The sequence below is a fragment of the Macrobrachium rosenbergii genome, chromosome 43 (assembly GCF_040412425.1).
Source record: "Macrobrachium rosenbergii isolate ZJJX-2024 chromosome 43, ASM4041242v1, whole genome shotgun sequence".
NCBI lineage: Eukaryota > Metazoa > Arthropoda > Malacostraca > Decapoda > Palaemonidae > Macrobrachium > Macrobrachium rosenbergii.
Genome location: NC_089783.1, coordinates 53,254,683 through 53,276,919, shown reverse-complemented (window position 1 = coordinate 53,276,919; position 22,237 = coordinate 53,254,683). Strand labels below are relative to the sequence as shown.

The 22,237-nt window shown below is 38.2% G+C and overlaps 1 protein-coding gene across 1 annotated transcript in view; it reads left to right on the top strand.

Annotated features, from left to right (window-relative positions):
* The first annotated feature begins 10,111 nt into the window (after positions 1-10,111).
* Positions 10,112-22,237, top strand: part of cN-IIIB (cytosolic 5'-nucleotidase IIIB) — a 69,412-nt gene continuing 57,286 nt past the window's right edge. Inside the window, exons 1-3 of the mRNA XM_067087456.1 lie at positions 10,112-10,406; positions 13,745-13,994; positions 14,166-14,264. Coding sequence (XP_066943557.1) covers positions 13,785-13,994; positions 14,166-14,264 — 309 coding nt within the window. The 5' untranslated portion in view covers positions 10,112-10,406; positions 13,745-13,784. The remainder of the gene's footprint in view (positions 10,407-13,744; positions 13,995-14,165; positions 14,265-22,237) is intronic.

Sequence of the window (22,237 nt, the reverse complement as noted above, 5' to 3'; positions counted from 1 at the left end):
AAGACATGATAATGGACCAGCAGTAAGTGCAGTATGTCTTTTATGCTCCTTTGCCACCTACCAATGCTACCAAAGTAGGGATGTAGACTGTGAGACCCACTGACGTTAGCACAGCAGTGTCGGAATATTCTGTCTTGGTTTGCTTCACACCATGGACTCCAGTTCCTGCCAGTACTTATGTGCTCTGTGCTAGGGACATCCAAAACAGGCCATCTTCATATCTGATCCAACAGTTTCTGATGGAAGGTACATGTTATTTCAGTTGGTTCATTTGAGTCTTCTCTAACTACTTAAATGCTGTGTAATCCATGATGTTTACAGAAATATGAGGTTTAGATGCTCCATCTTTTAGTGTGACTGTCAAGAACATGAGGCAGGATGCTCTAGATAAAATTACTTTCTAAAATGAGAAGACATTGTATATTGCTTTTATAGCATGATTAACATTGACAGAATTTCAGTGTGTACATTTCAAAATAAAACATTAACATAATTATTGTTTTGAAAGAATGGTTAATACTTTTCACTATTCTGTAGGATGCAGACAAGTGCAATTACACTTTTGATCTGAAATCTTGGAATTTCAGAACATGGGCTTACAGTACTGTATTTTAAAGCATTTAACCTACGAGGTAATCACTACACTTACTTGCAAAAGCACAGATACAAAAAAAATCATATTTTGAAATGAGCACAAGCTCTTTCCTGCACAGACAACCAACACAAAAGGATTGAGTGGGAAAAGTCACATGGCTTGGGGCATGATAGGTCTGTTACAGTGGCAAAATGACCCATTCTTGTAGTTTGAGATAGGCAAGCATCAGTCCTGTTTGTTTCAGCATCTGCTGTTTCTTGTGCTCACTTTATAGTTTTGTTTGGTTTTAACTTATTTCTGTGGTTGGACATCTGAATAGCAACAAAATTCAGTACATTCAAGTCCAATAAGTTGAGGTGCTATTTATAGAAAATATTAAGGCTGTTAAAAAAGATTTTCCAGGTTTTGCCAGCTGACAGATTCTTTGAAATGGCAGTCATTCTTGGGGGAAAAATCCAATCAGTCATGTACAATACTTAGTTGAGCTAAGTTCTATGTATGTTCAGATAAGGATGCTTGTGGAAATCTTGGATTTTTTTTCTTAATTGTTAGTTATTGGAATACCTTAAACTTTTATCACATTTTAGTTTTTGAACTTGTACAAATTACCTCTTAATGTTCACAGATAATTGCTGTGGTGTTTTATTGTAGAAAACATTTTACTTGAAATTTATGTGGATGTTGATGATGTAGTTTTATTGTATAAAAAAAAAAGTAGTAGTTATTTGAAACAGTAAATTGCAAGGTACGTGTAAATTGTGTCGATTAGAAAGTGTTTTGGTAGCATTCTGTGCTTAACAGAGCATATGTATGATAAAAACTGAGGTAGTTATTCCTTACTCTTTGTAATTTTTATCGATTACTGTGTTGCCACATTTTTCTTCATAACTTATACTTTTGCAACATTCCTGTAAGAGGAACTTTGTGTTATCATTCCACTTTCATTCCAGTTTTCTGTGTATACTGTAGTTCATCAGCTTTCTATTACTGCTTTTTAAAGTTTGTCATTCATGTCTAAGTATTTGATTTAATAGTGGTGAAATTGCTGAACAAATATATGGCTTACTTGTCCCATGTATTATATATTTTTGGTTATTAAAGTCTGAGCTTGAGACTTTATTGCCAGAGTGTTCAGATACTTTGTAATACAGTTAAAATATTTGTAGCTTAATTTCTCAAAAAGATTAGCATCAAAATCATGTTTATTACCCCATGTTTGTTCTGACCAGGAGGAATAATAGATGTTTCTAATAGAAAGAGCAACCCTTGAGTATCTGATTTTTGTAAATAGTGTATCATAATTCTAGCCACACCATATTAAGACTGGGGAGCATTGGTGTGAATCATTTTATGGTGATACTTAGTATTTCATGGTGATACTTAGTACATGCTTAAGACTGTGATTATGAATGTTTTTTGTTAGTGGCCTGTTTATTCTCAAGGTATGAAACCTGTAAATAAACTTTTCAATGTTTATGGAGTCTCATTATTCATCATAGTTTAATTGCTCATCAGTATCAGAAATGCTATGAAACAAGGGGGAGCAGAAGCGTCCATTTGAGGAGGAGGAAATCCCTCCTAAGATGGAAGCTTCAATTTCCTTTGTGTTCCTGCTTCTTGTAGAACGTCTTCCACTGCACAACAGGCCAGGAACGACATTCCGGGCACGGATTGGTGACACTATAACAAAAATTAGAATGACACCTACTGCAAGAAGAATGGCGGTCTATCTCTGAAGAAGCCAGGAAGTGGGAATATGGAAACCCTCAAATGCCAAGACACATGCATTGGCGCTCACAGGGCCCCATAGGTTGATTAGTGGAAAGCACGATAACACCACAAAACACATGCACAACACAACCAGTAGGAAGGTATCACAGGATTAGGACAAAAACCAGCTTGGGGAGAGGAGAGCAAAAGCAAATGTCCGCTCTCCAAGGTGGTAGAAGAAAGACTGGATGCGTCATGAGGTTCCAGCTGGGTCTCTGATCCCCTTCCACCTCATCTGCGTACCAGATGCCAGATGACACAGATTCCTTGCATTTACGATTTTTTATGGTTTCCATGTGGCGCCAAAAGATTTATCCTAATGTTAAGACCGACAGTTTGTTAGCTATGAAAAATAAAAATTCATTAAAAATTTGTCATTTTTAGAAGTGCTGTATGCATGAATAATAGTTATTCTGGTTATTCTGCAGATATACCTTCAGGTGCTGTCACTAGAAATATAGCATTTGTTGGCTCATCCTCTAAAAAGGCAGTTGCGCAAGCATATGCTGGCACTGTACTAGGACCTACTAATCCTGCCTCCACAGGAGATAAAAGATCCTCTTGAAACTGTGGCATACCAAATGTATCCATTTTCCAAAGACTATCAAATGAGATCATACTGATGTTCCAATGTAGGTATACATAACCCTGTTTTTGGGGTACTGCCTATGACGTGCCTTTCACAGTACAGTGTGGACGTTGAAAGTTTTGAAGGTTCTCTGTTGTTTTCCTTTTGCTCCAGTTTCATTGCCTTTTGTCTTTTACTTCTCTATCCCTAGGTCCTTGACTTGTTGCTGTCATTGGACCTTCAGAGGATGGTAGCTGAGAAGCAGTGTACCAAGTACATGTTTTAATGATGCTGAACTTCAAAGCCTTGAAACATTTGCACCATAGTTTATGACATATTCAAATTGTAGTCAAGCCTTTTTTTTTTTTTTTTTTTTTTTTTTTTTTTTTTTTTAAGAAACTAACGGTTGATGAAGAGTTAGAATTTATTTCTTTTTTTTTCCTTATTGCATCCAAACAAACTTTATGGTGAAGACTAAAATGATTTGGAGTAGGGAACCTTTTCCTTTGAAACTGTGATGGAGGATGGAACAAACAGCATGCCTCTTTATCCATGAAACTAGAGTACCTGACATGGCCAAGTAAGTGGAACATTGCCAACCTTTACCCTTGGTGCTAAGTCCAATCACGGAGGGCTGACAATCCTTAAAACACTAAAGGTAAGTTGTATATTCAGGTGGGTCTCCCTGGGCAGCTGGCTTTTTAATGGCAGCCATATTGCTCCTCCCTTTTTAGGCTCCCCCTGAATATATTTTTGTAAATAAGAATCTAAATTCATAACTGTTGCCCTGGATTCTCCTTTTGGATTCTTCCTTTCAGAGCATTAAATCCCTTTCAGGCAACAGAAACAAAAAAGGAAAACCAAAACTTGGGCAGGAACCATTCTTGACCCATTTTGATTGTTTGGAAACAAGAACTGGTTAGGGTTCTTATACTAGAAAGTGAAAACCAAATACCATCAATGAGACTCGATATCAACCTGTTAAATAGACATTCAACAACTGAAGTGTGTTTTAGAATAAAGTCGTGGTTGGCTGGAGCAGGTACCAAAAATTATTCTGAGTGTTATCTCGCAATGATCTATGGATAACTCAAAGTGTAGGGAATGATTATGTTGTCCAGCACCGTAATGAAGTGAACCATTTGAAAAAAATTTTGAAGGACAAAATTTTCCATTGAAAATAAAAATTTTACGTCAAAATCAAGAACCATGTGAACCTCCTGCTGTACAATGCAAAAATTTTATTGCATACGAACAAACCAAAAAAGGCCATATCAACTCCAGATGTGCATACTGTGGATCAAATGATCATTCAAGAAATTGCATAAACAGTGGTCAGATTCACAATGCAAGGTCTAGATAACTGCGACGTTGCTGTACAAAGCAGCCTTGATGTCTGTCCTGGACTATGGATGTCAAATAAGCACTTCATCCTCAAATACAACTTGAAAAAGTTTAGATCCAATTTATTATGCAGGACTCGCAATATGCACTGGAGTTTCTAAATCTCCCTGAACTCTCCTGTCCAGGCCGAAAGTGGTGAAAATTCTCTTAGCTCTTCATTGTGTTAGTTAGTTATAAATGATTTGTTTAACCAGACCTCTGAACTCTTTTAGGGTTCTTCTCGGGCTGGGACTCTTCATCGTGTCTTAGAAGTAAAAGTATAGTGCCATAAAATACAAGAAAGTGTTTCACCAAAAAAAAAAAAAAAAGCATTGTGATCAAACAGATATATTGATAAAACAATCGCTCTCCACCTTTCCCATTTAGAGCCGCTGGACTTGGTCCACAAATATCAGTATAAATTTCCTCCAGTAGTGGCACTACCTGCTCTTTTGCATAAGATACGAACTTATACACACTTGAAACGTCTAAAAACTATGCTGTAGAAATATTCTTGAACATCATAAACAATATGCAATAGAGGTTACAAGATGTGAATGCCAACACCACGCAGCATACAACACACTGTTTGGTGCAAATTTCTTTTAGGCTTGGGATTTGCAACCGTATTATATCAGTTTTCCTTGCTTAACAATGCCTCTGTTTCACGGTAGAATTATGTGCAATAGGATGAGCCATTAAAAATTACTAAGGATATGCCATCTCAATGGCTAGAAATGCTATGGAAGCCCTTCATGATTTATAGACCAAAATGTACCCTCACACGAGAAATTAAATTTTCACGTCACAAATTATACGAAGATGGTAAAATTGTAGAAATGTTGGATTCCTCCCCATGTAGGCATTAAAGGGAATGAAGAAGCTGATGAAGCAGCCAAAGCTGCTGCTACTGTTAAAAGGTCACATTTAGACATTCCTCTTCCTGATGTAAAATCTCTAAAACCCAGAATATATGGAATAAGGAACCTAATAGGACATATTATTACAGATCATGCCCAACGTTGGAATATGGAATCCATCATATCAACCGGAATGACACAAGTAATTTTGAATCGTCTTAGAATTGGTGACTCATTTGACCCATGATATTTGATTACTACCTATGTATGGACTGTAGAGTAACACTAGAAGGTAAGTGCGTGACTGTCTAAAATATAATCGAAAACGAACGTCAAGTTTTGGTAACAAATTAGTTAATGAAATAGTGTCAGAATCTCCTATCATTTTCAGTTAAATCAATATAAAAACTATGGTACTATGTAATAAAATCTAAACAGTCATTAATAAGGACAAATCCTTTGGGCCAACTCTGTGAGAGCTAAATGAATGAGTCCCGCTTAATGTGATGCCAGCTTGCAGGATTTTCTACGAACTGCTCGAAGAGCTAGAGCCTGTGCCAGTACGTGAGTCTTTTGAATCTACAATAACCTCAACGACATAACCAGCTTTTAAGTACAACTTTGAGGCTACCTGATACTAGGTGTTGTGTTGTATATGTGGATTTAGAAAGGTGGTTTCATCTTTTTTAACTTCCTATAACTTTAATTCGTTGGCATGTTACTTTTTAAAAATGTTAATTAATTTTGAGTCATCTATTTTTTATAATATCAATAGATGGTGAAAGTAATTTGATTCTTGTAGGGAAGTAGTGCCGTCAGTGCATCTCATGTGGTGAACCGTAGGCACATTGCTAAATGTTCTTTGCAGCGTCTCTTCGACCCCTAGCTGCTCCCACTTCATAACCTCTAGTTATACCTCTTTTCCTTCTTCCTCTCTTCTTGTGCTGCTCAACCACTTCAATTCCCGCCTTTCATCTTAAACTCTGAATGGCTGAAAGTGCCCCATTGTCTAGCCTCACAGCCAAATTTTTATAAATCAGTTAATATAATTTAAAATAGTAATTGTTATACAGTGTTCACACTTTCAGAAACCAGCTAGGACAGAACAAGGCGACAAATTTTGAGTCCTCTAATGTCTGAAAATGTAACCTTAAGTACTTGTAAGTTTTAGAGAGAGAGAGAATCGAGTGCTTCTTCATCGCTGCATTTCATTTCAACTTAACGATTTGCGGCTATGCCAGCAGTGCTCCCTTAGACATTTGAAGACCTTGTTGTGGTACTTGTGGTGACAAGTGAAAATGCAAAGTAAATGGGCTGCATTTTAGGATGTCATCATACTTAGTATAAAACCTCTAAAAATTCCTTTGAGTTAGACCACCACACTCGTTGCGGTATTTAATATATCGGGAGACATCTCTCCAATTATTACATAATATAATAGTGGCTTTCACATTGGTCATTATTACGCAAGTGGTTTGTATTGTACTTCAATTTACTGAGTAACGCCACTGCCAGCGTTAACTCGGTGTGTCCCATGGATTCGTCAATTGTCGACAAATTCACGAATTTCAAAACATATCTAGATATGCGAACAAAAGAGGCTAAATAATAAAAAAAAATATTCACATGTAATTAAAGTTAACTTTTATTGATTAAAATGAACATAAGCATGAAGGATTCAATTAGAATTATAAAATATAAAAGGGGAAAATTTTGCATGGCAATTGCACAGATGAGCTCCAGAGCTCAGAGCCGTCCATGTCTGTCAGAATTTCGTGGCCTTATGCCTGCATGGGTTCTTACCCTTGAACAGCCCGTAAGAGGTCCATGTCATCTCTGCAGGCGATTATGTATGCCAAAATAGTGATTATGATCAATCTATGAGATTCAGGGCCTCTGTAACACGGTCTTTTCGCAATAACTTTTTATCTATGCATTTCATAAATATAACTCTTATTCAGAATACACATTATACCTACACAAATTTTGACTGTATTCTGCATTACGTAGGTTAAATAAATTTGGTACTTATAATGTAAAAGTGACTTTTTTTGAAGACGGGCCAACTTACTCTGAGAAAAGGTTTCGAACGCACTCGTTACGTAACTTATGACAGCATTTCTTCCCTCTTTCTCGATGGATGATTGGCTGTACGTAACGAGGGCTAGACCTCTGGCAACAATGACATAAAAATTTAAATACCAGCAAAGCAGTACACCTTTATGAACTCTGAAACCTCTCCACTGATAATTGTCATAATGAACAAACCAACAAAATATGTTAATAAATACAAAAACACCTCGATTGTTAGTCTAACTCCCAAAATAAGTTTCCTAAGAAATTACAGTCTACTTTATAGGTCACAATCAGATTGACCAGATGTAGGGAATAGTTGGTAATTTTCAAAAGCATGGTAGACAAGCTTGATTTGATAACTGCTATATCCAATGTCAAGCAATTTTTATTTATTGGCTATCTACCTATTTACTGAAAAAAAAATAGCCGGTACCGTATTTTGGCTTTAAACCTTCACCAATAATTATCGTCAGAATGATGACTTCATGAGGCTCCACCCACTTTGGCCTCGTTATAGTTCAGGATAACACAAGGCTATCATGGGCATTGTTGGATTAGAACATTTAACTTCTGGCTATAAAAACTCATTTCTCGAGTAGTTGTAAGAAGTGCTAAATGATCCTCAAGGATCCCAGCAGTTGGCCTAAACGTTTAATTCATGTATATTACTGCTATTACAACTGTTGCAGCACTACTGCTACAGTAGTATTACTAAGCTAGCACAGATACCCCACCCACATCCATGTATCGTTCCGTCATTCATAAAGTCTTTGTCATGTTTTTTCACTGTGCAATAAGCCATGGCCTCCTCAGAAATTAGGTTATTTCATTAAGCTAACAAATTATGGCAACTGGGTATGTTATTGCCGATGTTGACGCTAAAGATAAAGTATGGTATCATTCCTTCATTGCATTATCATCTTTACTATTTGTTTTGCTACATGTAATTATTTTAAGGGATAAATGAATTATGTCCACTTTACTTTTATAAATTCCCATTAGATGTACAAATAAAACTCCTAAAACTATTCATGATTTATTTACAAAATGCAGTCGTCATCACTCTCGAGGAAAAGATCATCTTCCCCGTCCTCATCGTCACTGGCCAGGTTAATGATGACTGGTTCTACTGTCTCTCGGGTATTGTCCGACTCCCAGTACTCCTCCTCGAAATGACGGGATTGTCGAACTGTTCCTGCCCACACTTCCGGGGTAACAGAAAGCCTGGCTTCCTCCAACCTGTCCTGAAAGGTCGGATCGAGTAAATCGACGGAGGGAGGAACGTACGTGTCTCTTCATGAACCCCACACCTGTTCAATTGTATTGAGCTCGGGGTGAGCGGGGGGCAAACGCACCACCTCATGGCCCCATTCACGGATGGTACTGTCAATCCCATACCTTCGCTCCGGCCGATTCTTTTGGCAAATAAGCAGCTGCAGCTCGAGCCTGTGGCAGAAGGTCGGAACGATATCCTGCGCTGTTCTAGCCACCTGATGAGAGAACATAATAGAACGTTAATACCTTTAAGATAGATGATAAATTGTTACATGCAGTACAAGCAATAAAGTGCAATTTGATAAAGTTACCATTAAAATAGGTTAATTGACTCTTCGAACAATTTATATATATATATATATATATATATATATATATATATATATATATATATATATATATATATATATATATATATATATATATATTGGAAGTCATTATAATTAATAGGTTACTAAGTTCATCTAATTTACAGGAAAACGACATAGTGAAGTAACCTGGGGTGTCTGATGCATCCATCTCGCCATCACCAACTTATATAAACACACAAGTGTGGAGAGCCATGAACCTAAGTATGAAGTCACTCGTGAAAGATCAGTTGATTCAGGTTGTAAACATTCGCTGACCCCTTTGACCGTTTACAGTAGGAGGCTCTCGTGAGTACTACGAATATATCTTCATTCTGACATTTCTAAACAACATATTTACTTAAAACAAATGAAGGGGACGGTAGAAGCAACGTTAAAGCGGCGGATAATGAAAACATCACGAGATGGCATGCGATATACAAAACTTATTTGATGTCACCTAAACGTTGCTCTTCGTTGGTGGCTGTGCCACATTTATTTAGTTCTCAGCTAAGAACGCATGCTCTATAAAGATGTTAGAATTAAACAAAACTATGAAACTGAACCAAAAATAAGAAAAATTCATCTATCAGTACAAAAACCGATATGGCAAACGTAATCACAAAATTATCTCGAGCAACCTGTTGATATGCTGTCGTTGCTATGCGAGGCAGCTGTAATCTTGGTAATAAACTTCAAAGGTCAAGTGAAATGTAAAACAAAAAGAGAGAGATATATATATAATATATATACAGTGTATATATGTCGTATATATACATATATATTATATATATATAGAATCAGTAATTCGTGTGATTAGAACCTAATATATATATATATATATATATATATATATATATATATATATATATATATATATATATATATATATAGAGAGAGAGAGAGAGAGAGAGAGAGAGAGAGAGAGAGAGAGAGAGAGAGAGAGAGAGAGAGAGAGAGAGAGAGAGAGAGAGAGAGAGAGAGAGAGAGAATGTTTTGATAGCCTGGTTTGACGTTTCCGCCATCTTATAAATCCAATGCCAGTTTTTGTAGATTCACGCCCCGTTTATATTTTATAAATGATAGTTGTCGTAGCCAATGCCAGATTACTTGACATACCGGACTACGTTTAAAGTTTAAAAATTCCCGGAATCAATAATTACCATTAAAACAGCCGTTGTTACTGGGTTGGTTTCTTACGAATCGAAAAGGTAAATTTTATCTCAATTAAGCCATCAGTTTGACGCCATTCACTTTTCCCAAATGAATTACAGCCAATTGTGGAAGGAATTTATTTAACTTCCCGATCGCCAGAAAGCTTAATTATTAATGTTGATCTCTATCTGCCGTAATTATTCAGGTAGATATGTAACAAATCTTGCTGCTGTAATGCAAGTAGCAACTGCTGTAGTGACAGACTGACAGACTTGCCTTAGTGACGTCCGTAGTCGATGCAAGTGGCCCACACACACCCTGGATGGCTATAAAACTGGGAAATAAGTGCCGTGTTGACTTGACGCAAACATCGTGAAGTAAGTGCTGGTAAAAGGAGTGTTCAGGTTTGTATAATGTGAACTCGGATACGGCTCAGTGTTCAGATTAGGCCTGTCTGGGCAAGGAGCTCATATTACGCCCAGGCAAATTTGGGTATAGGTGTCTGTAGTCAGTCTTTGACGTACCCCATTGTGTTCTTGAGAGTGTCTTTTAACATGTTCTGTGTTAATTAGGTGTCGTAGGTGTGCTGAGTTAAGTGTTAAGGTATATTAAGGTTAGTCGTAGCCAAATTTCAGAGACGTGAGCTCTTCTGGAATACCCGAGGGTATGGCACCTAACCCAACTTAGGCGGGTTATACCCGTCAGTGCACCTCATGTGGTGCAATGTATGCATTACTTGAGGGTCTTTGCAGCGTCCCTTCCGTGGCCCCTAGCTGCAACGCCTTTCATTCCTTTTACTGTACCTCCGTTCTTATTCTCTTTCCTCTCATTATAATTTATGTTTTTCTTAGGTAAAACACATAAAAACAAAAAATTTCCTCTTGATACGTAACCTTCGCAAATGCTTAGTAACAGAGAAAAATAAAACAAATTACGATTTATAAGGTAAGACAGTGCCGTCCCCCGCCCCCCACTCCACAGCTAGCACGGCAAAATTGTAACCGGTCAACGCCCCTAGGTTACGTTAGGTTGGTAATTTTTAGGTTCTTTTAGTGCCCTGTCATTTCCTAGCCATTTTTGCATGAAAAACCCAAAATGGTTTTTCATGGAAAAATGGCTGGCTGGAGTCTTTCCATAAATTACCCAAAGCATTTATCGCTGTTAATTGATTTTCAGCTAAGTTGAAAGTTTGTCGGGTTGCCACCAAATGGCAGTACTATGATACTGAGTTATGGTAATTGCAGTTTCTGACCAAATATACGAACCATTTTTAGGCTATTTCCAGCAGAAATACAAACCATTGTCTTATATACTGGATTATCCTGACTGCGAGCTGGAACGGTTGTTGTTGAACTTGGTAATAAGGTCACATTAGGTTGTGGGGAATGAGGGGGGGAATAGCCTACCCCTTCTGCCACTAGCCACTTTCATTAGGCCATCCTGAAGAGTAGATGTCGCGATGTGCCGTTCCTCCGGCCTGTCATTGAATGCGTGGGTATATTGTGTGTTTTCATTGTTTTTCTTTGCGTTTGCATTGTGGATTGCTCTTAATCTGTTTTCTCCGTTTTCCTAAACTTGAGTAAGAACACAATCAGTTCCATTGTGGGAGGTGCTGGCCTCTTTATTGGTGCTCCATGCCCCTGTAACAATTGACTGTTACAGGTATTGGTATTATTCCTGCGCTGACTAGGCTTCTCAGTGAGAGAAGTTTGGATGTAAGGGAGGGAAGGATGAGGCATTCGCTGGCCTCCTCTTGGGGAGAGGGGGGCCTGTGATATGCCTTCGTTTGCGGCCACCATCGAGTTCAGACATCTCTCAGGACTCTCTGCCCAACTTTAGTGTTTGAGTTTTTTGATGAATAAAACTGATTATTCCTTTTCCTTTTTGGTTTCTTGACTGTGTACATATTTATGTTTTTGTGGTTCAAACCTATTGGTCAAATAAGTATGCTTGTAAGGAATTTTAATCCGTTGGAAACAGAAGCTTCTGGTGATGCTGCACGTTTTTTCAAGTTGCTTAACCGATGGAAGTAAGGAGCTCTAAGACTGGTAAGGTACTTCACCCTGATAGTGAGGCGTAAGTAAGTCATGAAGTTGACATATCATTCTTAGCATGACAGCTGATTCACTTGCGCCAGGTAAAATAAGATGGTAACTATATAATGTTAGGTGTGGAGGGCCAGTGGTTCTTGATGGGAGGGAGTCATCTGCTAGAAGTCGTAGTTCCCCTAAACTTTTACAACCGGTTAATTCTTACTACCTCATTTCAGGCAGTCTTGAGGTCAAAGAATTGTCTTTTGCATCTGGCCTTGGTGCTGGGTATTCTAATCAATGCTGACCCAGTCAATTTTTTATCTGGTGATGAAGGTCAGCTCTCTCTCTTGTTTGCCTTCTCAAACAGAGAGATTAGTAGACATTTTCTATAACTGCTTAGAGATTCTCAACCCTTCAAAGCCTTGAGCCAAGTTGTGGCTTCCTCTTTTGGATGACTTGGTCTCTTTAGTGAAGTTTGTTAACATGGTCTGTGTAAGAATGACCAATTCAGTTTTCGTCAATAACTCTTGGACGAGGTCTTGCCTTCCAGACTATTCCAACCATAATTTCTTCAGATCTTCTAAGTTCTCTGTTGGTGGGGAGATTGGTCAAGATTGTTGATGGTTCTGTCTCTAGACCTCTGAAGCCCAGACCTGACTTTGTCTTCAGTTGCTTCGGGGTCATGTTGGGGAGCCATTCTGGAGAACATCAGAAAGCTAGGGAGTTGGACTGCATAGGGGAGCAAATGCTTACAAACAACGTAGAGCTTTAGGCTTGTTGGAAGGTTGTAAGCAAGCAGAAAATCTGATCAAAGATAAGATGATACTCCAGCAATTCAAACTCTTCATTCATAAGGAAGTACAAATCAAGAAATGTGTTCAGGTTAGGATAGAAACTTATTTAGACAGAGCCCACAAACACCATTCATCTTCCATAGTTTGTCCCAGGGAAAAAACGTGAAATATTAACGCAGACCAACTCTCCAAGAAAAAGCAAGTCTTTTGTCAGACTGGGCTCTTCATCAGCGTATTAAATATGTCAGAAGTTGTGGAACCTTTGGTTTGGCGAGCCTCAAACATCGGTCTGTTTGTGACTGACCAAAATGCAAAACTTCCAGTTTATTGTGCTTCATGCTGGGATCTCCGGCATGAATAGTTGGTGCCTTTCTTCTAGAATGGTCAGATCAAGACCCTTATGCTTTTCCTACATTTGCACTCTTTAGGAAAGTTTTCAGCAAGTTTTGAGCATCCGAGACTCAAGTCATTGTTTGTTCTTGTTTTTTCTTTTGCAATCTTTCACACTCCTACCAGTGCGGAAGTAAAAGCTATACGTATAATGGAGAGGTAAGTATTTAAAAAATAGATAATAAATTAAGTTTATATATTTTTCCTAACACACAAACCTGAAGTTCTTTGCATGAATGGCCCACCTCAGCTGGGCTGGAAGGCAAAGTGGAGTTCAGACTGACATGTGGGCAGTGCTTTCCCCTGCATGATGGTATTTTATTAGCCTGTCAATAAGTTTGAATGGTCGTTCCAGCTCGCGTTCACAAGCAAAGTCTAATGTGAAGAACTTCAGGTTTGTAAGTTAGGAAAAATACAAATTATTTTTAAAATTTTATATATTTCTTTTAAAATTAGTTATATTTTGTTGTTCTCACTAAATAAGATTTCATTTTGCAGAGGTACCATTGGTACAGAAGTAATTATAAATCTGAGCCCTATGATTGGTTCACGAGGGACAGCGTTACGTGTAGGAGGACTTCAGCTATCACGGGTTCTGGCTGGATCAAAAGCATCTGAAACTAGTTGTGATTTGACAAGTAAAGTTTCACCAGTCCGGAAAAAAACCACGGGGCCTTGTGACACTGGATTTATTCATTCTTCACCAGCCATCATGCCTGAGACATCACCATATCCAATGTTAGAAAAGGTATGTTGGCTTATCGTTCTTATAGTTTCTGTAACTTACATTAGTAATTTCTTGAAATTTTGTATGTTTTGAAAGATTTTTTAAAGTCACTTGAATTGCTCGTATAAGGTGCATAGAAACTTGGTATAGATAGTGAACACGTATGCCACATGAAAAATGTTTTTTTTACAGCTTGGTTTACTGAACAAGGACCACATTTGCATTAAAGATCCTGGGCATGTGGAAGAGCTGATCTCAACTCTTGTGAGCGATGGCTTTACAAAACTCCAGGTAGGTTGTTTTAATCATCGACAGTACACTACAGTAGTATGTAAATACAGTACATATAAGGACTCATATTTTAAGCTAAACAGTACAGTAGCTAGTTCTGATATCTTTTTTTTTTTCTTCTATAGAAAACCAAGTTTGCTCCTTTATCAAATTTTTGTTGGTTTGTTATGATCTTGATTAATAATACACATATAAATTAATAGCACATTTATGTCAGTGCAATCAATTACTGTTGCAGATTATCCTTGGTAGTCCACTGTGTTCCCTTAAAGAGTTAGATAGAACGGTTATGTGTATTCAGGTCAGGCCTGTTGGAGGGAGTGGGGTCATTTTCCACCAAATATGGACCTATGGACCTTTATGGTAACTAAAGTTGTGAACATCAATTTTCATACACATGGGGTAATTGATTGACAACTTTTTAAATTCCCTAATGAGAGAAAGACATCAAACAGTTACAAGCACAGTTAATAATAATGTGAAAAGCTGTTTTAGCCATATCCAGTATCTAATAATATAGGTAAATAGAAGAATGGGATGGAAAGGAAATGAGATCGGACTGGTAGTAAAATTACTGATAAACAACAAATTACAGTAAACCCCCCGTATTCATGTTCTCACGATTCGCGGACTCACGCATTTGCGGGTTTCTCTATGGAACATATCTACCCATTATTTGCGGAAAATTCGCCCATTCGTGGTATTTTTCACTGAGAAATATTCACTAATTACTAATTACTGTATTTTCATATAATTTTCATGAATAAATGCACTTTCTGTGATAAAACTATTAAAATACTCAGGTATAAGCATTTTTACAGGGTTTTTCTTGTGTTTAAACTGTCAAAATGGGCAGTTCTAAGTGTTTTTAGAGGGTTTTAATTATTCGCAGATTTTAGCTATTCACGTGGGGGGCGTGTGTGGGACACATCCCCTGCGAATACGGGGGATTCACTGTACTGTCATATACACTATAGATATGGGTGGACACCTTTACACCAATACTTTCTTTGGTGGAGTCTTGTGAAAGTACATAGTGCTTGATTGGGATCTACAGTCATGTGTGTGTGTGTGTGTGTTTGTGTATATATGTTTGAGTGCCAGCAACAACAGGCAGTCATCATTTTGGCCCAGAAGAATGTGGTCTGCTTTCTCAGTGTGCTGGCAAACTGCTCACACTCAGGAAGTTACAGGTGGATTGCTTGCAATGCTGAGAAGTTGGAAGACATTTAGATATAAGATTTACCTGTTAAAATATTCCATTACTGTGTTAATTAATCTAGGACTAATATAGGAAGTGCACATCTTCCTTCTCTCCAAGGGTTTGCTAAAAAATATAGTACTTGGATAGTCTGCAAAATCTATAAATCTCAAAAATCACATAATTTCTAAAGCTTGAATGTTTTGAATATAAGCAATGTTGGATTAAGTGGGGGAGCCGACTGGCCCCAGTGTAGACCAAGAGAAAAAAATGGGTGAAACAAATACAAAAATTAGAAATGCTTGGGCTGTATGTGCATTACTAGGACCATGTGCGGTAAAACAGTTGCATCCAATATTTTGGGAGTTATACCTTAGTTTAGTGTGGTAGTAAAATTCTTGTTCACAAGGATGACAAATGCATCAATGGAGACAGTATATTTCAGACCAATCACTGTCACACAATACACACAATGTTGAACACAGGTTAGTGCCAGAGTTTTGCATGTTCACCTATTAGCAAGCCAGTGTGGAACATCAGTGCCAGGTGCATGGGTAGCTGTGTTAATCGTGATATGGCATGCACCATAAATGTGAGCTCATACATTCTAATGTATGCACTTCCAAGTACAGTACAAAAGTTGGATGAATGAAAAACACAGGAAAGTGAACATATATGCATACCCTTAGGTGAGGTTAGGTGCTGAGGGTGTGGGGAAGGGATGGGGTACCAATTGCACTAAAGTGGTATATTATAAAATAGTTGTCGGAAAAGCACAAAAAATGTCTAGATTATGTCTTGGTTCAGACTTTCTCAGAAAGTTGACCTTTCACCTGGAGGTGGTTGGGTGCTATGACCCTGAAGATTATTTGTTCATGCATGGTACAAACCTTCCAGTCTGTATGTATGGAATTAATCTGGGCTGTGCTGGAAGAACAGGTTAAAAATAGAACAAGGTTGGCTGACTCGTCTCTGTTAGCCAGTGTAAAGAGAGAGACGAGGTGGAGCTTTGCCTTCCTTCTATAGATGCTTAGTTATCTCTAAGCAGTTCTGTTTGAGAAGGCAAACAAGAGAGAGAGCTGACCTTCATCACCAGATAAAAAAATTGACAGGGCCAGAATTGATTAGAATACCCAGCACCAAGACCAGATGCAAAAGATAATCCTTTGACCTCAAGACTGCCTGAAATGAGGTAGTAAGATTGGGTGGATTGGGACAAGAAACTAAACATCCAGTCACCATTCCAGAAAACTGCTAAGAACGAACTCAAAGACTGCATTAAAATGGAAGTAAAATGAACGAACTTGTTGAGAGTGGAAACGTCCAATACTGGCCTGCAGCTGCCCTGGAGACCTTAGGAACACGAAAAAGTCAATAGTAAAACCTTATGACTAGTCTGAACTGGCTCAATTGCCACCTTGAGTAATAAATGTCTAATCTCTTCTTCCAAAACTTACAACTTCTGTGTGTGAAGAGGGTGGGCAGGAAATGAAATTGGGAATGATGACAGAGGTGGAAGTATCCTTCCCCAAGGACCATCACTACCCAATTCTCTTGAAGTTTTCCAGACACTTCAAAATCTTTGTACCCAGACTCTTACTTGAACTTGAGAGTTTAAAACATCAGCATGGCTGCCTCTACAATTTTATCACTTTGAGTGTGATCCTTGATCACTTCAGAAGGGCTTACTGAAGCTGAAGAAGTCGAGGGTGGTTTGGGATGGTATTCCGTATGGAACTTTCATGCAAAAAAAGGCTGCAGGCACAGGGTGGTACAGGGAGACTTCACAGATTGTACCAAGAACTCTCTATTCTCTAGACATAAGACAACTTTGGTGATGGCCTTAAACACTCTGGGAATAATAAAACAACGATGAGAAATGCCAAAAACAGTTACTGACTATTGAGCTGGAGCTAATTTTTAAGATTTATACAAACATAACTGTTCCCATTACTTTAAACCTGAGTTGTAAAAACAAACGACATTCACCCTAAGGTTTGGAAAAAGGTCTGTCAAAGTAAGACTCATCAAGAACCACTGGCTCTCCAGGCCTAACATTATATAGTTATTTTTTTTTACCTGGCGCAAGTGAACAAGCTGTCATGCTAAGAATGATATGTCGACTTCATAAGTACTTCCGCCAGGAAGTGATCCCAGGTGAGCCAAACCACCAGTTGGTTCAGAAGCCTTCTTTCATCCTCCCACCAATAAGTAAGTCTTCCATACGTAAAGACTGGAAGGTTTTTACTGTGTATGAACAAGTGACAAATTTTTAAACTATGTGTATTTTTCATAACAAACAAATCTGAAGCCTTTACATAAGTGGCCCACTTCAAGCCACCCCTCAGTCTGTTTTTCCTTGGCTAGAAGATAACTGAGCATCTGTGGACGAAAGGAGGTGAAGCCCTGCCTCCTCTCTCTTTCCATTATTTTTCACCGGTTTTTCCAGCACAGCTGAGAGTAATTCCATACGTAAAGACTTCTGGTTTGTATGTTATGAAAAATACAAATTGACTAAAAATTTCACATTTTACAAATGTGGAAGAAAAGAATACATTCCTTATAAAAATATATGTAAGGAGTGCAACTTTCTAAGAAGAATAGCTGGATATGGATATATTTTGGAATCAGATACAGTTCTACTTGAAAGACTTAAAGTATATACAGTATATGTATTATTGGTTCCTATTTGTTGATGCTTCCTGGTTTTGTTGTTTTGTCATGATTGGTTAAGGGCATGATTTTTTCTAGTTTGCGAACCCAGTCCTGTGAATTTCTTTTTATCTGCTTAATTTGAAAATATTTTTCAAAATCATTGTCATAATATTTATACAAATTTTTCTATTTCTTCTTCCATTACTGTTTCCGGTCAAAATGTATGATTGTTTTGAAGTGAAAGTTGTACAGATTTTATCAGGATATGATCAGTCTTGTTCAGATGAAATATTAAATATAGAAATAAAGAGTTATATGTGTTTATCAGTTTATAGAACATCATTATGTATTTGTACTCTAAAATAAGTAGGATTTATGAAAAAAATACTGAACTTTGTTTTTTGAAAGCCTAAGCTACTGATATTAGTGTAGTACAGCATGTTGGTTAGATTTAAGATTGGCTGTTATATTATATTTCTACTTGTCTTAAAGTAGTAGTGAATGGTAGATAAAGCAACTCACATTCTTTTCCATGTCAGAAAAGAGCAAACTGCTTTTCAGTGGTTTAGTTGCATTTGTATGATTACATTTTGGGGCTGCTGCTCTGTCGAAATTTATAAAATCTGTAGAAAAGGATATTATTTGATTCAAATGTAGCAGACATCTTTTGTGACATCAGTCTGTAGTGGTTCATTTCTCTCTCTTTTCTGATTAGATATCTGACATAGATAAGATGGAGAAAGACCGACATGAGGTCAGTCCAGGGACTGAAATTAGTTAGTCTAACTTTTGATTGTCTGCTTATGGACAAGATAATGTGCGTAAACAGAGTTGATAACCTAGATGAGGTTACTGACTGATAAGTGACTTGAAATCTTGTGACTACATATGGACATTGTAATGTTCATTTTTAGACATCATCAAAGGGGACTAATATTCATCCTGACATAAAGCTGAGATTGCTATTAAAATGTTGTATATGTTTTTTCTTATCTTCTCTTCCAGATATACTGTAAATGTATCTTAATAGCCCTAGTATTAAGCATTGCTCCCAGTTCCAAGGGGAAATTAATTTTATTCTTAACAAAGATGAGTAACAGCTGCGTGTCTTATCAGTGGGTCAGCTCTTGACCCCAGTTTGGATTTACCACAAATCAAGCATTTCTTTGCATTTTGTTAGATGTTATTTCATGTCCTCAGATTTCACTGGAGTTGCATTCAAAATGAGTGTGCGAAACATTTATATGCTTAATGTAAGCCTTATAATGCCGTAAGTCATATCCTTGATATGGAGAATTGTAAGCTTGTTGAAGGTGCACCATTATTGCATGTACTTAATATTTACTAATGAATTTCAGACAGTATTTTGATGGATACTGTATTTTACAGTACTGTATAACCATCCATAATTTGGGTCTGAATGCCTCAGATGCATCAGTATTTTGTTTACTGACAAAAATTTAGTGATGGTAGGCTAGCACTTTTATATAGCTCTGAGTCCACTTAACAGTCTCACTTTTGTGTGGAGCCCGATCAATAGCTACAAGAAATCACAGAAGGCTGGGAGATGGGAAATTGTTATTATAGATATATTCTTAGGTCACAAATTAGGTGGAAGGAATTGAGCTGCTAAATATTTACCACAGATTTGGCAGGTTGGGACATGAAGACTCCATCTGAAGTGTTCTGGGTTTGAAACAAGCAAATAAACAAATAAACCTAATTCTCTATAGAGAAACAGGAAGTCATCTTCATGACTGAGAAATCTTGCTAATCACAGTAGGTTTGTCTTGTGCATCTTCCAGCATTGTTTTTGCTACTTCAGCAAAGTGTAGATTTTTTTACGTCCCAAGACATCACTGGGGAGTGGGGGCATATAGGAAGGAAGCGATAGACTGGTCTGGGATGTGCAGCATCTCAAGAGGGAGGGAGAGAAAGGATTAAGAGCTTCTCTTGGACTGGTTTGTCTGATGTACTGCTCTTGCTACCAGTCAATCCTTTAGGTGTTGCTACAGCCCATTCGTCCTTGACAGCTGTTCTGGCAAGCCCATGTTTCAGCCAGCTGACTTCTTTTTGAATTTCCTCCAGCTTGGCCTACTTGAAGGTCTCTGAGGTAGATCAGGTGTCCCATTGGTTAGCCCATCCAGATCCAGGCAAGAGGTACTAAGGTAGATCCAGAGTCTCATTGGTCAAGACAGTGCCCAGGTGAATCTACAAACAGGATTTCTCTTCATCTGATTGTTATGATCGTAGGTTATTAACAGTGGCCGTGCCAAAATGTCTTATTGTTCCTTGGCTGGCCGATGGGGCTCGGGATGCATCTCTGCTCTTTAATTCTGCAGGTGTTTTTTCCTCACTTGCAAATGATCTATAGGAAGACAAAAGGGGAGACAGTGGTGGCTTTTTTATAGACATTTAATGCTGTTAGAGGGAAAAGGGAAAAGAGAGGGGATATTTGGGGGGAAGATTACAATGTTTTATATCTCAAACCAGTCAGGGAGAGTTTCTCTTCTTTGATCCATGCAGGTGGCTGTGGATGCAGGTAGAATGTAGGGCATTTCTTGTTCTTTTACAGATCTTTCCCTTATATTAGATAAAAAAGTGGATCAGTAATATCACAGTACCTGTATCTCTGTAGTCTTATGCCTGATTAATGCACCCAGGTTGCCACTGCCACTGGCACAAAAGAAAGTGTGATGACCAGCAGGGCTGTCACTTTGTTGAATCACAAGACATGGAACTAAAAAGTCTGTTCTTTCTACAGAAAGAGTTGGTTCTTTCACAACTCCTGGTAAATTTGGACATGAAAATACTCATTCTGCAGATTCAGAAAGTCCCTCTTCAGATGTATAGCCTCCCTGACTGGACATTTCCATTTTGAAGGGGCCCTCTGTAGCAACTAGGTCCAGTTACTGAGGTTTAGATTGTTGCCTGTGAGTTGAGAAACATGGCTTCAGCATCCTGGTAATCTGTCATTCACCTTGTTGATTCCCTGCTTCCCAGTCATCGACTTCCGTTGTTGTCCAAAGTCCAGGACCTCTCTGGATGGTTTTAATGTCCTTTGCCTTTCAACCTGGGATGAACATTGCCCAGATATTTTATATGATCAGCCTGGCCATGGAGTCCTCAGGAGCATTTTTTTATCTTTAGGCCATTTGTTTACTCTGGAAAAGGAATCTTTCTCTTGCATGGCTTCATCTGAGAAGTCCATCAAATGAAGCAACTCTTCTGCAGTATTGAGATGGGCCATTGTTGGAGTTTTAGGAGTCCTGGGATTAGATGGGTGAAAATGTCTTGACCCACTGGATAGGTTCACAGCATCTAAAGAGGTCACTGGTGAAGAACCCTTCCTTTTAGTTACTCTCAGAGACTGCTCTGGATGAGGAAGTTGCTTCGCTTAAAGGATGGAGAGAGATACAAGAAAGAAGAAAAGTACCAAACATTTTGCTAAAACATGAGCTCTGTCTTGAAGTAAGCTACTGGTGGTCATTTTTCTCTAAAACTGTTGGGGACGAGAGAAAAAAACTGTCTTTGATGATGAGTTTGACTTTGTAGCATCATCTGATACTGACAACTGATCAGAAAAATTGTCTGCTAGACAGTGTCGAAAAGAGTTGGAATGGGAATCCATGCTACAGTCACTATCTTTTTTGCTCCACTCTTAAGGCTACTCCTCACAAGTGGATGCACGCTTGCATGAACCATTACTGAGGTAGAATTTCTGGGACAGGGTGAAACAAGACTGCTGGTGCTGGGAATGGCATGTCCTCAAGTCTTGGGAGCTGCACTAAGGAGTTCAGAATGTTTTGTTAGTAGAGGAAGCAGCATAACCAAAACTCATGGCACTGCTGAAATAGCAGGGGAAGGCTGAACACCAACTGCCAGGGCAGCCAGATAAACTAACAGCAAAGGGGGAGCAGGAAGCACAGCAGCAGCAGCAATGACTGAAGATACAGAGAACTAGAAACAGGATCAGTGGATAATGGCTGTGTGGCTGGAAAAGCATGCAAGACAAGGTCAGGCAGTAACACCAGTAAAAGAGCAGGAGCAGACACAGTGAAGGTAATTACTCTCTGAGTTTGAGGATTTCACAGGAATTCTGAATGCCATAAGTAAA